The sequence below is a fragment of the Schistocerca americana genome, chromosome 1 (assembly GCF_021461395.2).
Source record: "Schistocerca americana isolate TAMUIC-IGC-003095 chromosome 1, iqSchAmer2.1, whole genome shotgun sequence".
In the NCBI taxonomy this organism is placed as follows: Eukaryota; Metazoa; Arthropoda; class Insecta; order Orthoptera; family Acrididae; genus Schistocerca; species Schistocerca americana.
Genome location: NC_060119.1, coordinates 407,939,762 through 407,958,930, shown reverse-complemented (window position 1 = coordinate 407,958,930; position 19,169 = coordinate 407,939,762). Strand labels below are relative to the sequence as shown.

Sequence of the window (19,169 nt, the reverse complement as noted above, 5' to 3'; positions counted from 1 at the left end):
TTAATTTGTGCACTGTTTACCTTTAAGGACTGTGTTTAGAAGCATGGCATGATATCAAGACACACTGTGAATAACTATTACTTTGCCAAGGGCTGATATTTTATAAAGAAAAAAATATCAGTACATTATCATTGCAACCCTTGTGACATGTGACCATGAAATTTTTCTTAAACTATTAGAGCACTAAATGATCACAAAGACTACACAATAGAAGTCTCAGAATTGTAATAACAAGTATTTTGCAATATCTAGCTACTTCAAAAAGCTTATCGCAATATCTAGTTACCTCAAAAAACTAGAACTGAAAATTAAGTAGTTCTTGCCAAATTTCAAAAGAGAGAGAACAAAATATTGCCTCAAAAACAATTTTTTCACGTAGCAAGGGTTCACTGTTCATACCTCTGATGGATTAAAATTGTGTACTTCTCAAAGAGAACTAAGAATCATAATTGAAAGTCGCTAGTGTAACAAGATATATAGATTGATTTTGACATTTAATCCACAAGTTTGTTTCCCCGACTCTATCAAGGATCAGAGACCATCGCCCTAGTGAAATTAAACACAGATTTGGGACACATAGCTTAAAAAGGCATTGATTGCAGAATAAATTTCTCATGCAGAAGTGAACAGTGCACTGGGAAAAAGAAGATACTGTCTGAGGAATAATGATAAGAGAGTTGCCCACAAAACACATAAATCTGTTTAATTCTCACCTAAATGACAATTTTCAGCTTCAATTTGCTTCTCTTAGTTCTTGATTATGTTAATACTATCAATTTTTTACAATGTTCTCTTCTTTTCTTGTGTACTTTATTTCGTCCTTCAAATTTTTTCCTGAACTTGCTTAGTCTCCAGGAGAGGAAAAAAATCTACTGTTCAGACAGCTCACACTCTCGTTTACTTGTTTTGAATGAGTGTGGCTATGTTCAGATCACTTAAGCTATTGTGTATGTACTGTTATGTATCCTTAGTGTTATTTCTTATTCTGCAGTAGAAAAAAATTTCTTAATATTATATTTAAGTGCTGCCAGATATATGTTGCATGCAAGACAAAACCAACACAAGAATTTATACCGTCCTTTGACACAGATCACAAAATGTCAAACCGAAAAATGAACAAGTTCTCATGTTTTGCCTTTGTGAAGTTGTTCTCCTGTCACATAATACCATGCTGAGTAAACACACACAACCATCTTCCTGTTACAGGAGGATTTGTACCTCAAGTGTCAAATCTTGACGGACCCTTCTACGAATCTAAATATGACATCCCGTATCATACTACAGGTATCAACATTCCTGAAAGTCACATCCAGTTGGATATAACTACTGGAACAATAATTCCGCCATCCATTACAATACTACCGAAACCTGAAAATGGTAAGTAGATTTGCTTTTTCTCTGAAAAGTAATATAAAAGTTATTTTCTGTGTGTGTGTGTGTGTGTGTGTGTGTGTGTGTGTGTGTGAACTTCCATGCACTAATCACCATAATATTGAAATACAAAAATGACTGCAATCATGCAAAACATGCTCCCTGCATTTATATACAATTACACAAATTACTACAGTTCGCACATGACTACAACTACTATGATCTGTTTTCTTTCTGCCCTGTCATTGTGCTTTCCCAGTTGTCTATCAGTATAGTAAGGTGCAGCTTATTGCATGATGATTCATGCAACACTGAACTCCCCTTTCATGCCAGAACAGTTCAAGATAATGAAATTTGATTTTCAGTGATTAATAGTACATAAAGAAGCACTTAATTTTGTTACATAGTTAATACTTCGAACTCTAACACACACTGAGATATGTAAACTTTTTTGTATACTATTTTAGTAGCATTTGAAAGCTTATGAATAGATGAGTAAAGATACAATATCTATTGTATAAAACATTCTTGGACTTCTTGTCTCAAGCTTTCAATGTTAGGAGCAACTGACTGTCAAAATATCTGCTGTGGTGGCCTTATATAGCCCAAAGGTAGTTCTGATTGGTAAGTAGTTACATCATGCTGCTGCAGATGGTGTCAACATCTGCACTGGTGGTACCACTGCTCCTGTCGTAGCATAAATGTTGCGACGAATATCTCTAGCTCTTCTCTGCATCGAGAGCTCACTTTCATGCAGTTATAAGATTATATCTGGGATAATGGTTGACAGTTTTCTCACACATTCTTATTCCTACAGCCGCTATAATTAAAGAGTCTCAGTAAGCGAGATCTTGGGACACAACTTCTGTTTCGTTGAACAGTATTTTATGTTTTTAAGGCTGTGCTCAGCAACTACAGATTTCTCCAGTTCTCAATTTTTAATATGCCACTGATGCACTCATCTATTCATAAGCTTTCAAATGCTACTAAAAATAGTATACAAAAAAGTTTACATATCTCAGTTTGTGTTAAGAGTTCGAAGTAAAACTATGTAACATAATTAAGTGCTTCTTTATGTACTATTAATCACTGAAAATCAAATTTCATTATCTTGAACTGTTCTGGCATGAAAGGGGAGTTCAGTGTTGCGTGAATCATCCTGCAATAAGCTGCACCTTACTATACTGATAGACAACTGGGAAAGCACAATGACAGGGGAGAAAGAAAGCAGATCATAGTAGTTGTAGTCATGTGCGAACTGTAGTAATTTGTGTAATTGTATATAAATGCAGGGAGCATGCACAGATGGACTGACCAATGTAACTGCTTCCACACTTACATGGGATGTTGTAAATCCCAGGAATCCTGAACCAGAGACTGTCTTTAACAGAGCATAGCATCTGCTTTACCTTCTTAGGAGGTCAGAAAATAAATCTGATGCCTCTCTTCCCAGGACTCTGCTTATTTTGCTGGATGTAATTCTGTTGAAGGGAAGTAATGCAACCAGTGGTTCATCGTGTGAATGTCGAACATTTTCACATTTCCTTTTCTTGGAGAATGCTGACTTGATATCACGAGGCCCATAGCTGTCAAGGACAGTCTCAGCCCCAGGATTCCTGGGATTTACAACATTCCATGTGAGTGCAGAAGCAATTACATCGGTCAGTCCATCCACAATATTTCTGACTGTTGTGCAGGACATCACTGGCATATTAAAAATCAAGAATTGGAGAAATATGTAGTAGCTGAGCACAGTCTCACAAACAAACATAAAATACTGTTTGACAAAACAAAAGTTTTGCGCCATACTCCCATATACTGGGACTTTTATAATTAAATAGGGTATAGAAATAAGAATATATGAGGAAACCTTCAACCGTGGTGGTGAATATAATCTTAACAGTGCATGGAAGCGAGCTTTCAGTGCAGAGAAGAGCTATGTTTATGCTACAGTGGGAGTGGTGGTGCTACCACTCCAGGCACTGACACTATCTGTTACAGCATGATGCAACTACTGACCATTCAGAAGCTGTCTTTGGGCTGTATAAAGCCACCACAAACAAACATGAGTAATATGTCGAACATTTAACTCCAGCAATACAATGAAACTAACAGAACAACTGTAGGAAGTAGAGTGTTTTGGGTAAGGACAAATTAAATACATGACAAGAACAATAATGATACCACTTCAAACAAATATTTGTCCAAATGTGATGTACATGAAATCACCAACCAAAAAATGCAAAAATCACACACCATTGGTATCATGCATTTCACTACACACACATAGCTCAAATGAAGAATACTGAGAACCCCCACACAACTTAAAAGCCAGTATCTCAAATTTTGCTTGACTTATACATTTCAAATGAAACCCATGAACCAACAACCCACACTTAGCAGAATTAAGTATAAACAAAATCTAAGGAGACCAAAATAACTACAACACACTCCACGATACCACTATAAACTACTAAATTGTAATTTCAACCACCAACACAAACCACAAAATCATAAAAAGGTACTCCAACATAAATATCGATATTTATATCCCAAAGAAAACTACTACCTCAAAGAAACAAACAAACACACACACACACACACACACACACACACACACACACAAAAAAAAGCACACTCATTAGAAATCCAAAATAACCATCACCGAAAGCCCTTAAAAACACTGCTACATACATGAGGGGAGGTTGAGACAGTATGATGGTTGTATGGGGGCTTCTCAGCAAAATTTTTGCAGCATAGATAAAACCAGCTTGGAAAAATGTTGCCAAGGTTGTTTTGGGTATGTTGTAAACGTTTTGTTGGGATGTCCTCCACACAGTCTGAATATCTCCCCATATGATATCCATATTTTTGGAGCCCCAAAGAAAGATATTTGTTGCCACTGATTAGCTTTGGATGTAGAGGTGCATGCGTCAGCACAATCATGGTTGCGTAGGCAACCACAAACATTTTTCCATGACAGCATTGACAGTCTTCTCACAGTTATGGTGATTCTTTCAAAATAATAAACAGTTTACTTATTTTGTTTCATGTCTCGTTTTCATATGACAGTCCCTTATACTACACAATACGTATGGTCATTAATGCCCTGTCATACCCTTATTCCTCTTTTAATAAAAAAATAGCAAAAAGTATGAATGTAACACTAGGGGCAAAAACAACTTCTACAAAGATCTGAATGTGTTAACATTAGCACAAAAAGGGGATGGACATATAAGTATATATGTATTCAGCAACCTACCTGAGCACTTAAATGCCATGTTATGTAATGTAGTGAGTTTAAAGACTTCATTAAAGAACTTTCTATTGGGCAGCTCCTCCTCCACTGAAGAATATAATTACAGAAAACCTTAAATTTAATATCTTCAACTTCTGTAGTCTTGTCTTCCTCAGTTGTGTGTAATATTAGGGTCTATTAATAATTTTTATTTTATGGACCGTCACAAACCAAAACATTGCATCAAAACAAGTGTCAAGTTCATAGTGCTGTGAAATGTGGAGAAAAAACTGTAAATTAGCATTTAGAGGAAGAAGAACAACGCCAAAAATGCGACAGGAGCGTAATATGTAGGAAATCGTCCATGCAACCTGCCACTGAAGATGTCTTACAGAAAATAGAGGCGAAACATGTATGGCACTTAAATTGTGTTTCATTCAGCTGCTGTCAGACAGTCCATAAAGTAAAAATTATCAATATACTTAAATTTAATGTTTTAGGTTAATAGTTAATTAGAATTAGCACTGTTACGCATCAATATAATGTCATTGCACTGTATTGCACTTAAATTATTACTGACTTATTTCCACATCCCAGACATGAGTCTATGTGGGATCCATGGAACATGACTAATGTAATGTAATACCGAAACTGTACCACATGCATGAACTATACTTGTGTGCCTAGCACATTTCTTTGTAGTTCTACCTCCCAGAAGGGGTTTATGAATATATCTTTAATGATGAGGACAGTATTACAAACATTTTGAATACTGTACAACAGCCAAGATGGCAACTGGGAGAGAATAATCAGTTCCCCTACCCATCTTGTTCCTGTAACAGCTTATGGAAAGCTTTTCCTTTCGCCCATGGCAAACATACTATGTTACCACATCACATTTTCTACTGTAGCTTCTGTAGTATCATAAGAAACATCAATCAACAAACAAAGGGTATTATTACCTGACCACAATATTACTGCATTTGGTCTTCCATGGCTGTTATCAGAAACACACGATATTACAGTAAATAAGTACATAGGTACTGCGGAAAACACATCACACTGTGAAAGCTTTCTGGAAAGATGTGGATATACTAACAAACGGTTCAGCATGTCCTCATGAAACCTGATTGCAGGCCGACCAAAGTGCCCTCATTCCCAGGTGCAGTAATACTGTGGTCAACTAGTACTGACAATGTCACAACACTGCACTATGGAAACACTGTTACCACTGGCACAACTTACTTTTGTTCATGTAAGAAGCTATTATCACAACTTTACTGCAGTATTATTTGATGGCTGTTGGCTGTTGTGTGGGGGCACAAGTGTACTATGTGCCAGGAAATTATTAATTTCTGCAAGCTAAGGACTAGGATGGGAATATGACATATGAGAAACATGCAGAAAAGATTAAATGGATACTTTCCCTATTTGTCTTCACAGCTGTCACTTCTGCTAACCTCTAGCTCATCAGGAAGTCATTATGTGCATCTGTGTGAAACGAGTTAAAACTTTGTGTTGGACTAAGACTGTTCTTTCACAGGCTGTGCGCTACAAATTACCTCATCTGAAAATACCTCATGGACCAACTTAAGGCTACAATCTGTCACACAGCTTCAAGTATGTTCCTGTCCAGAGTACAGCATAAACTACTGCACACAATTAACATGTAGAACACACCCTACTTCAAAGGGAGTAAGCAAACACATTTTTTGAACAACCAAGATGCTGTGGATATGACACAATCTCCGTATTATTCAGTCTAGCAGAGATGAAAGTCTAGAGCACTGTGACGGAGCTCCTGTAGAGTATGAAAGGATTTCTAAGAAAGAGGAGCTCACCAGGTACACTCAGATGGCACAACTGGCATCACAATGCCAGTGTGACACAGTGCTGAGGGCTCAAATTGCAGACCATCACAATGTATTAACACTGTTAACATATCACATACAATCAATGTAGCACAATTCCTCAGAGTTTGAGAATTCATTCACAATCTATTTTAATCATCATCCACTTACTGGAATTTAAACTCAATTATTCTTGACCTACAGCTTCCTTCTGGTGTATGAAAACAAGATTATGAATGCACTGCATAAAACAAAATGGAAATAGCTTACAGTCACTTACAGATGCAATACAATGAGTGAATCTGGATAATTTCACACTTTTCTCAATATTTGAGTACAGGTGGAACTATCATGTAAATGTCTGACAGGGTGACTTGCAATAAAGGATACTTCTGGCAGGCAAATGGGCACCTGAAAGAAGTTACTAAAATGTGAATAGAATAAAAGTTTGTACATTGGTCAAGATTTAAAACTGCTCTAAGGAAATGAGATTCTTAATCACTCCACCACAAGGATGCATTTACACAGGTACTCTACAGCAATCCAAGATATCCCAGAGGCTCTACATATGAAATAGAACATCAGAACAAACAGTTGTGAACTGGGAGAAGTGGGAAGTGTACACTGGTACAAAGCTGGGATACCATCCGTCAGCTCTGACTCGTGACCTAACTATATTTGTGTGAAGTCACTGAGCCCTTACGTGTTTGAATGGATTGTGTTTGCAGATGGTGTGTTAAGAGTAAGTAGAGGCCCACTATAATGTGTTAAGTTTATGTTTCTAAGTGGCTCATAAGGGATGTTAATGGACTATGCACTATGCTGTGTGTTATTCGGTGTGTTGGAAGTTTCTTTTTGTTGCCTTGTCAGTGAATTATTTCGTAGTTAGTTATTTGCTACTGATTTTTCCAGTTTTCAAATTGTTGAATTTTTTTGTATTGCTAATGGCTGGAATGTTATTTTGGTGTTATGTTTGGTACTAGGAACGATTCTTGCAAAGAAATCTACTAGTCATTCATTCATTACTGCTGTGGGCAACACTGTGGAGTATACATTTAAATTTCTCCAATTATACGGCCTCAGTGGCAGAATGTCTGAAATATCAGCAGTGTGCAGAATTTATGAAATTGTTGCTTCTCAAACCAGAAATCTACACCTACACTCTGCTAACCATCATGAGGTGCATGGCATAGGGCACATCCCATTGTACCAGTTGTTAAAGATTCTTTCTGTTCCATTTATGTGTGGAATGTGGGGAGAACGATTCGTTGAATGCTTTTGTGTGTGCAGTAATTATTCTAATTTTACATTCACGATATGTGGGGGGCTGTAGTATATTCCTAGAGTAATCGTTTGAACCCAGTTCTTTAAACCTCAATGCTATAGACTTTCTTGGGATAGTTTATGTCTATTTTCAGGAGTCTTCCCATTCAGTCACCTCAGTATCTCTGTGACACTCTTCCATGGATTAAACAAACCTGTGACCATTCATGCTGCCCTTCTCTGTACACATTCAATGTCCCCAGTAAGTCCTATGTGGTAGGGTCCCACACACTTGAGCAATATTCTGGAACTGGTTGCACGAAATTTTACATTTCTTAACATTTAAAGTAAGTTGCCAATCTCTGTACCTTGCTGAAATCTTAAGATCTGACTGAATATTTACACAGCCTCTTTCAGGTAGTACTTCATTACAGATAACTGCATCATTTACAAAAAGACCAATTTTACAATTAATATTGTCTGCAAGGTCATTAATACACAATATGAACAGCAATGGGTGAATGAGTTTATGTAAGGTAATTGATTAGATAAAAAAAATCTACTCACCAAGCAATGACAGAACACACATATAATAGATTATAATTAGGCAAGCTTCCAGAGCCAGGCAGAAGGGTTGTGTAATATGCACATTGTGTATTCTAGGTCTGTACTGTAAGAAGTGTAGTGTGTTTCTGTATGAACATAATTTTCTTTGAGATGCGGGTATCGAAATTTATACTGGGAATCATGGAGTGGGTTGTTATATTTTCATCTCTTTAGGTTTTGATGACATTTAGTTGTGCTAGTTGTGTTGTTGGTATCATGGGCTTTGTTTGAGCTACATAAGTCAAGGGAAATTTTGGTATATCAGATCTTCAAGATGTGTGTGGGTTCCTGGTACTGCAGTCTTCATTTGAGTTATATAGGTCAAGCAAAAAGCACGATACCAATGGTGCACTGTTTTTTCCTTTTCTTTGGCTTATTGTTGAAGATTTTGTGTGCACCATTTACATGTTAATATTCATTGTGGAATGGAGTCATGATTGTTACTGTCATGTATTTAGTTTGTCCCTGCTCGAAACCTCGCACTTCCACTTGTTGTCCCATAAGTGTTTCATTCTATTGCTGGAGTTAAATATTCATGTACTATTGTTGTTTGTTTGTGGGCATAATGAGTGACTTCTGGTCATAATATCAAATACCCCCTCCCCTCCAAGTACTGGTGTCGACTACCTTGATGACGTCGAGGGTAAAAGTCGATGGGTAGTATCACAACCTTTGTTTGTCCCACCTGTTAAAATCATAATTATCTTAGAGATTCCATACATTTCCAAACACATTTTGGGCTGTTCTAAGAACTTTCACTCCCCTTTGTCAGCCATTAGCCTCTTGAATTGACTGAAGTATGGATGCCTTTTCAGAAACAAAAATACATTTAATAACGAAAAAAATTTAAGCCACAGTAAAAAATCAAGTAGTGGATGCATGGGAGGCTTCGACAACCAATGTAGCAATCGCACAAATATTACCATTCTTTTCACTCTGCTTTTCTTTACTCTTTAAATCTACCATCACACCCTCTCCTTCTTCTGAGAATGAGATGATGTAGGATAGAGATGTTTTTTCACTTGGGTTTGCTCTCAAAAATGAAGATGGAGATGAAAAGTGGTGTTCTGGGTTCAAGCACGCAACTGCCAAAAATCTCAATTGTGGCGACAGTGAGAATCTGCAAAGCAGATGAGATTTCAGTTGGTGGGATGTGAAAGTTTGGCTGAGAGCTGGTAAAGCCAATGGATTTGAATATAAAACTCCTTTGTGTTGACAGCATAGCTCACAGACTAGGTTCACTGCTACAACAATTTGTTCTATAATTAATTCACATCATTATGGCAACAGCCAGACCCTCCTTCCTTACTGATACAGCACTATACAATTTAAAACCTCCAATAACTACTTTGGTGCATACACCACATGTTTTTGCAAAAACTATCACAAAAGGTCATACTATAACTTTTTCGGGTTCTGTTGAAGTCTCAGATTTTATTTTCACATTTATCAGAACATATCAGTAGATGTCACCATTAACATCTGTAAGTGCTACTTCATTCCAATATGATCATCTACATAACTACATTCTTTTCTCAGGGCTCAAAGAAATGATAAGAATTATAGGACTGTATGTTATCTATCCTTTATTGGATGTGTGGTGCACCTATTTTTTTTTTTTCCTCTCATTGGCAAGTAAGATAATGTCACTGCAATAAAAAAAAAGAAAGACTAGTACTTCTGGATATAACCATAGAGTTATAAATTATTGCTGAGCCAAAACACAACAATTGTCTGTTCTCTAGTTTCCATTTTGGTACAATGATACCACTGATCAAGAGTCTAACTATAAGTTCACCATTAAATTCCGCTTAATATATTCAGACACATTCAGATAATATGTCTTTCAAATTCCTGGATGAAATCAGATCAATTTGGGCACATGAAGTTTTTAAAGAAGTGATTTTGCAACGTGTTAGGCTGATACATATTTTATTACTTTTCAATTTAGCACACGGAGACTTGAACTACACTTCTCCAAACGCTAAGAATATAATTTGTGGAGGAATATGAATGACCCCTTTACGCGCAAAACAATACTTCTAACAAATTAGACTTCACAAAAATGTTAGGTTTCGTCTGATGTGAGCTATTCTGTGTGTTTGACGCTCCACAAACCGAAGTTTACAGCATAACTTCACAAATAGTACTCGCTGACAAGTACTTTATGTGCGATGTAACTGCTTTTAACACGGGGAGCAGAGGCGTACGTGCAAACTATTTTTTTACAGTATTTTACCGAAATGTTCCCCGAATTTTAAACAACCTTAACTGCCAATCTACATGATAAAAGTTGATCACAACAATGCAGTTACTGCTACGTACGACAAACATATTGTACATACGAAATGCTTACTATAAAATACCGCTCATTATCAATCAAGCGCAAATGTAACTTCCGTTGAAATACCACTGTAGCCCTATTAAACAACTTTACCTTCTGAAATTGCTGGTTTTTGGTAACTGTTTTATTGAGTACGCCTACTGGGTTTTCACGTTCGAAAAATCAAGTTCCTTTGAATTATCAAATTGTTTAACAAAACACTATCTAATACGGCAATTCCATTCTAATTTCCCCGTTTCCCTTTGTCCCGGTAAAGCGTTAAGTTTACCACAACAGTCTAACGCTAACCAAAGATGTAGAAATACATTTTTTCAAAGGACAGCAGTGAAAAAAAAATTAATAAATAAATAAAATCGAAGAACTAACGATGATTAGAAAAGATATAATTCCTGGAATTGTTCCACTCACTAATTGGCGGACAGTAAATTATTGAACAGCAAGCAGAATCATAACACCGTAATTCCAGAGTGTCAGGAACGCTGTAATTCGAACTGATCGATTTAAGAATTCTGATTAATCCAACGCCACAGGATTACCCTTAGCAGGACGCTAACTGAACTGCAGCCCAGAGTGATAGTACAAAACATTAAAAAAAACGTGGAACATAAAACACACAAGACGAAAATCGCGCATGGAGAAAGGACAAATGTGAGAGCCCCCAACAGCCGATCACGGAATTCTACGACAGTCATGATTCACTCATTACAGGCGAAGGGAAAACACAGCGCCTGTTGCGGCCTGCGTATAACTACTTTGATAGCCGCAATTCAGCTGTTACGCCACCGACGCTCGTACACACTATGCGAGCACGTAAGTCCTCCGCACTAGCGCTGAACAGCTGTCGTGTTGGACACTATCTCAGCCGGTCAGCCCTATCGACTGGCGGGAAGGGGCAGGGAAGTGAACACGGTGTCTGGAGTGAATCGTCCGCATTGGTGTATGTTCTGCGGGCGACTGCGGCAGTGGTGGTGATTGCAGCTGTACTTCTTGTTTAGGCAGATTCTGATGTCTCCGCTGGGTAGCGGACGGTAATTCCTCTTGAAAATTGTACGTAGGCTTGACTCTGTTCAGAGAAATGGTTATTGACCTGCCATTGACCAATATGTCCAATTGTATGTAGGCTTGACTCTGTTCAGAGAAATGGTTATTGACCTGCCATTGACCAATATGTCCAACATCTGCATACTTCTCTGTGACACAATATACAGGCCAGTGTACGGAGGTTGTAATAGTGGTTATACACCATCGGTGTGGAGTATGTCATGAGAGCAGTGATCCAGGTCCTGATCCATGTAACAAAGCAGCATGCTACAACGTGAAGCCTTTGGAGGACGGAACTATGCACATGGTTCCACAGGTGACGTAAGAAATCCAGCTGGTGTTGCAAGGAAGTTTGCAGTGTATCGTCATCGATGAATCTACCAGGCAGACACAATGTCTCTCCGTTTATAAGTTATTTGTAGGCCGAGCAGAACCATTGGAATAGCTGAAGTCCACGTATTGTCATGCCACATGAGAGCTGCCTTCAAGGAATGATGCTAGTGCTCGACCCTGCCATTGCAAGTGGGTTGGTAATTGGTGGTCCTGTGGTGGACATACCTGCAAAATTTGGCAACTGTGTGAACAGGTCTGACTCAGACTGCCATCCAAAATTGGTAGTAACATGCTACAGGCACCCAAACTTCACTAACCACGTTGACACAAAAGTAGTGGCTAACGTTTCAGTGGTAATTTTATCAATTGGCACTGCCTCTGGCCAGCAGGTAAAATGATCAGTCATTGTGAAAAGGTAGTGTTCACCATTCGATGGAGGAAGTGGCCCCGCAACATACAGGTGTACATGGGCGACACATCCATCTGTGTCTGTGAAGTTACTGTCTGGGGCATGCGCATGGCGAGAAAACTCTACGCCTTTGCCATTGGAAACATATCCTTGTCCATTTTTAACACTCCTTTTCCATGCCTGGCCATGCAAAGCATTGGGACATGCATCAAAAGCTGAGATGTACTCCTGGATGACACAAATTATGGGCACTAGCTTATCTTCTGAAGCTGGTGGGAGAAATCGGCGAGGTCATTCGTGCGACATGTCACAGTAGAACTTCGCAGCTTCTTCCAGAATGATGACGAGTTGCAATTCTAATGCAGAGGTGTCATCGCTGATGAATGTTCAGAGTTTCCCATCTTCGTGTTGCACTCAAGCAAGTATAGAAAAGTCAGTAGGACTTGTCATACTACTGGCACATGAAAGACGGTCGGCTACTACATTACTGATTCCCAAAACGTGTTTGATGTAAGTAGTGAACTGAGCTACGAACTCTATATGGTTGAAATGGTTTCGACTTGAGGATGGAAACACATCATTGCCCCATATACTGCCAGAAGCCGGCAGTCACAGGCACTCCACTTGCTATGAGAGGGTGACATTTTTCGTGAAGAATATGCTAATGATTGCCATGAATGGCGCGAGCACTGGCGTAGTGCTGCACCGATAGCCATCTGGTTTGCAACCGCTACTAATGCAGGAGGTGCGTTGAGATTGGGATGAACTAGAAGTGCAGCATCAGCCATGCTCTAATTCATGGCCTCAAATGCAAAGCACATAGCCATAGTCCACTGCACTGAGAAGTTGCCTTTAGTCTGTGGACCAGTCAATCTTGCAGTTAATGGTTCCTGAAGTTCTGCTGTGTGAGGCAGATGGCGACAATACCAAGGAATCGATGCAATTCTTTGATTGCGGCTAGCTTAGGTAACTGTAAAATCGCATCATCTTACTCTGTTCATGCCCAGGCTATGACTCCAACAAGAGCAATAAACTGTTTTCTGCAACTGGTAAGAGGAAATTTCTAATGAAATGCTGAACATCAGTCTCACACATTTTTACATATTTTGATACGTCAATTACAGGACTTTTTTCGCATGAACAAGCCTTTTTCTAATTTTTTAGTCCTAATTTGCCCTGATATTTCCGAAGACTGATACAAAAATGTACAAATCCACTCTTTTTTTTCACATCGAATCAATAAAGTGCAACTTGCACATAGTTTCTCACAAAGTCTGACTGATCATTGTGATACACTGCAGGGTCAGGGATGGAACCAGAGTTCGATTCTGGGAGGGGATTGAAAGCATAGCAATTCTATATTAAGCTCCTTATGATTTGTTTGCTATGTATTCGTCTTTGGTAATGGAGAGTCTTTGACCTGCTGTGTAGAGTTGTGCAAGATAATTTGGCTCCTGCAAACAAACCGCATTCTCCTTCTCACAGCTGGGTGAGTCCATCCCTCTGTTGTGAAGGGGTGGTCACCTCATTTTGCTGTTGCCTACTGAACTTTTTGTTTTGTCCGTTATGAATGGAACATTATCTGACAGCTTCAGCTGTATTGTGGGAATGGAGATGTGCACATTCTAGCTGTTCAGCAGCCTTTCTACAACGATTTTGAAGAACCTATTCAGTCAAACTATTTGATTCTCTCCATCTCGTAATCTCACTGATTAGCTTGATGGTGGATTGTCTATCATTTCGTTAGCAGTCATAATTATTGCAATATTTCATCAACTACGGTAATGCGCAAAATTCAAATAATCTGCAATGAAAAATAGAGGTAACTGTGAGTTCGTGTTTGGTTCATGATAGGGCATACAATGTGCATATTAAATACATCTAACACACTGCATTTTTCTCTGAACTTGGCATTACAGCTATATGCATCTGTAATCTTGAGAAAATAAATTGTCTGTAATGCACTCACTGATGATAACGTGCACAAATGATAGAGTGAAAGTGAAATATTTGTAATATCCATCACATGTCAAAAGTGGTTTGGCAAAAGATAGCACACAAAGCAGAGAAAATTTTACCATACAGTTAGCATTTGAAACTCTCTTATCTACTGCAATATGCAAGTAACTACAGTTTTTTTTTCAATGAAACAATTAAATTGTTTTAAGGACCATAGATAGATGGTGAAAGGAGAATTAACATTGGCTTGTAACAACATAAGTGAAGGGCTCACCCGCTTATTTCTACATCAAGCACGATCTTTCATCACCTATTGACATGAGTTATCCTCAACCATTTGTGTAACAATAGAATGTTCCAGGATTATATCACAGTTACAACTGCATTAACATATTAGGTGAAAATATGTCAACTCCACTGTGTTTTAGCAAAAATAGCTAATTTTAATATAACAAGAACAGAAAGAAGAAAAGGCAAAAATAAGTAGCTCCTTCTGGTGCCATTTTAGCGTAATCCTGTAATCCGTTGTGTTTATAATAATGAACAGTTGACTTGCCGAATTTGTGGTCACACTCCCATAATCTGTTAATACCATCGTTTGCAAACTTCATAGCTGTAACTTAGAATTTCTCCAAGATTGACATTTGTGTGAAGGCTTTACCTGTGAAAAACTGCACCTCCCCTGTCACACCGTTCCATCTGCAAGGGAAACCCCACCACAATCGTTGTACCCTGCCATACCATGCATTTGTACAGCTAGGAGGACAGTAATTTTATATGTCCATTGAGTGTGAATGTGTGTCCTGTTGTCAAGTGTGTGTAACATATTGTTCTTTATTATGTTTGCATTATGGACAGAACATCTGAAGTTACAATGAGAAACGAATCCCAAAAGCTGGAAGTAGCTTACAGAAGAATCTCGTTCGCTGTTCACACTGGAAGGAGGCGAGAGGCAGCAAGTCACTTCCGCAATTCATTTCTAGCGGCCCTAAGTCCACTTGGTGACATGTTTACACTCGCAACTAGCGCGGCAAGTTCCTCCACGGAAACAAATTGCTCCAATAACCTGCCAGTGTAAAGCCAGCTTTAAGCTTCGTGAAAAATAGACTCATGGATTACAAAAGTAAATTTGAAAACTCTAAGAAGAAACCTGCTTAGGTCCGGGATGGTATGCAGTGTTTAATACACACAGATACAGTTTCAATTGTGGAAAAACTCAATCGCAAAAGAAATCCGTGAATTGCACTGAAAATGATAAATACAGTTTAGGAAATAAAAATTGCTTTAAATGTCGTAGCTGTGGTGAATTCGGACACAAAAGAGCTGACTGTAATAAAACAAACAAAAACAGGGCTCTGGTTATTCGGAAAATTATGACTGTGAAGAGGTTTCTGTGAGTTTGAATGCATGTTGCTGTTCGACAGGTGCATTTAACACGTTGACTGCCGTACAGCTACTGGCAGGCACACCAGTGGTGCACCCTTGTCACTGTGTGCTTATGGCAGTGATCCACTCTACTATGTTTAGTGCAGTATACAGTGAAGTACTGTGCATTAATTGGTATTTCTTGATTGAATCGACGCTGGTGTATAAATCCAGGGACAGCTAATCATAGAATAGGTCAACCACTGGTTAACTTGGAGTGCACATTGTATGAGAAAAATTTTTTCACTGGTTAAGTACCGAGCGAGGTGGCGCAGTGGTTAGACACTGGACTCGCATTCGGGAGGGCGACGGTTCAATCACGCGTCCGGCCATCCTGGTTTAGGTTTTCCGTGATTTCCCTAAATCGCTCCAGGCAAATGCCGGGATGGTTCCTTTGAAAGGGCACGGCCGACTTCCTTCCCCATCCTCCCCTACTCCGATGAGACCGATGACCTCGCTGTCTGGTCTCCTTCTCCAAAACCAACCAACCAACCACTGGTTAAGTGAAGTCCACACACGCAATAAAAGTGTCGCCACAACTAGTGGCATACTGCAGTTGCAGTGGAATTGTATGGGTGAACTCCCAGTTTTTGGTAGTGCAATTTGAGAGACTCCACTTTTGTCATGCCACAGAATATTCATCTTGGCTGTACTTTGTTGCAACACTTTATTTTCACCACTGCTCCCTCGTGGCAATATTTCGAGACATGTGCATTCTGTTACATTTATTGTGGAGTAATTGCTGCTGTATTCCATTACTGATGTATTACTAAAAAAAGTGGAAAAAATGGTCAACAGGTACACATTCGCAGTTTCTGGAACTACAACAACAGCCATCAATGTTTGATTCTCTGCAACAGTGTGGGGGGGGGGGGGGGGGGAGTGGACAAGGGGGGGGAGGGGGAGAGGAATATTTGCAGACCAATGATGTATCCCACAATCCTAAAGGATTTTTGGATGAATAAATAAATAAAATTAGTATGTGTAACCAAAAAAGTGAGTGATATCAACTTTACATTTTGTGAGACCAAGCACTGTATAAATTGTGGGTCATATCTAGGAAACAGCTCCCAAGTGTGATGTAGCAGCTGTTAAATTAATCATTCAGAATGCTTATCTCAATGCATACAATGTTGTTGTTGTTGTTGTTGTTGTTGTGGTCTTCAGTCCTGAGACTGGTTTGATGCAGCTCTCCATGCTTCTCTATCCTGTGCAAGCTTCTTCATCTCCCAGTACCTACTGCAACCTACATCCTTCTGAATCTGTTCAGTGTATTCATCTCTTGGTCTCCCTCTACGATTTTTACCCTCCACGCTGCCATCCAATACCAAATTTGTGATCCCTTGATGCCTCAGAATATGTCCCATCAACTGGTCCCTTCGTCTTCTCAAGTTGTGCCACAAACTCCTCTTCTCCCCAATTCTATTCAATACCTCCTCATTAGTTGTATGATCTACCCATCTAATCTTCAGCATTCTTCTGTAGCACCACATTTCGAAAGCTTCTATTCTCTTCTTCTCCAAACTAGTTATCATCCATGTTTCACTTCCATACATGGCTACGCTCCATACAAATACTTTCAGGAACACTTCCTGACACTTACATCAATACTCGATGTTAACAAATTTCTCTTCTTCAGAAACGATTTCCTTGCCATTGCCAGTCTACATTTTATATCCTCTCTACTTCGACCATCATCAGTTATTTTCTTCCCCAAATAGCAAAACTCCTTTACTACTTTAAGTGTCTCAGTTCCTAACCTAATTCCCTCAGCATCACCCGACTTAATTCGACTACATTCCGTTATCCTCGTTTTGCTTTTGTTGATGTTCATCTTATACCCTCCTTTCATGACACTGTCCATTCCGTTCAACTGCTCTTTCATGTCCTTTGCTGTCACTGACAGAATTACAATGTCATCGGCGAACCTCAAAGATTTTATTTCTCTTCCATGGATTTTTATACCTAATCCAAATTTTTCTTTTGTTTCCTTCGCTGCTTGCTCAATATACAGCTTTAGTACCATCAGGGAGAGGCTCCAACCCTGTATCACTCCCTTCCCAACCACTGCTTCCCTTTCATGCCCCTAGACTCTTATAACTGCCATCTGGTTTCTGTACAAATTGTAAATAGCCTTTCGCTCCCTGTATTTTACCCCTGCCACCTTCAGAATTTGAAAGAGAGTATTCCAGTCAACACTGTCAAAAGCTTTCTCTAAGTCTGCAAATGCTAGAAACGTAGGTTTGCCTTTTCTTAATCTATCTTCTAAGATAAGTCGTAGGGTCAGTATTGCCTCACGTGTTCCAATATTTCTGCGGAATCAAACTTATCTTCCCCGAGGTCAGCTTCTACCAGTTTTTCCATTCGTCTGTAGAGAATACGCATTAGTATTTTGCATCCGTGACTTATTAAACTGATTGTTCGATAATTTTCACATCTGTCAGCACTTGCTTTCTTTGGGATCGGAATTACTATATTCTTCTTGAAGTCAGAGGGTATTTCGCCTGTCTCATACATCTTGCTCACCAGATGGTAAAGTTTTGTCATGAATGGCTCTCCCAAGGCCGTCAGTAGTTGTAATGGAATGTTGTCAACTCCTGGGGCCTTGTTTCGACTCAGGTCTTTCAGTGCTCTGTCAAACTCTTCACGCAGTATCATATCTCTCATTTCACCTTCATCTACATCCTCTTCCATTTCAATAATATTGTCCTCAAGTACATTGCCCTTGTATTGGCCCTCTATATACTCCCTCCACCTTTCTGCTTTTCCTTCTTTGCTTAGAACTGGGATTACATCTGAACTCTTGATATTCATACAAGTGGTTCTCTTTTCTTCAAAGGTCTCTTTAATTTTCCTGTAGGCAGTATCTATCTTACCCCTAGTGAGATAACCCTCTACATCCTTACATTTGTCCTCTAGCCATCCCTGCTTAGCCATTTTCCACTTCCTGCCGATCTCGTTTTTGAGACGTTTGTATTCCTTTTTGCCTGCTTACTAGCCCTCGTCTTTTTACCTACTAAGTCCTCTGCTACCTTCACTACTTCATCTCTCAAAGCTACCCATTCTTCTTCTACTGTATTTCTTTCCCCCATTCTGGTCAATTGTTTCCTTATGCTCTCCCTGAAACTCTGTACAACCTCTGGTTCTTTCAGTTTATCCAGGTCCCATCTCCTTAAATTCCCGCCTTTTTGCAGTTTCTTCAGTTTTAATCTACAGTTCATAACCAATAGATTGTGATCAGAGTCCACATCTGCCCCTGGAAATGTCTTACAATTTAAAACCTGGTTCCTACATCTCTGTCTTACCATTATGTAATCTATCTGATGCCTG

The 19,169-nt window shown here is 39.0% G+C and overlaps 1 protein-coding gene across 2 annotated transcripts in view; it reads left to right on the top strand.

Annotated features, from left to right (window-relative positions):
• Positions 1 to 19,169, top strand: part of LOC124601977 — a 447,674-nt gene that overhangs the window by 394,687 nt on the left and 33,818 nt on the right. For both annotated transcript variants that reach the window (XM_047136288.1, XM_047136287.1), the window contains one exon: positions 1,207 to 1,377. In XM_047136288.1, the coding sequence (XP_046992244.1) occupies positions 1,207 to 1,377 (171 nt within the window). The remainder of the gene's footprint in view (positions 1 to 1,206; positions 1,378 to 19,169) is intronic.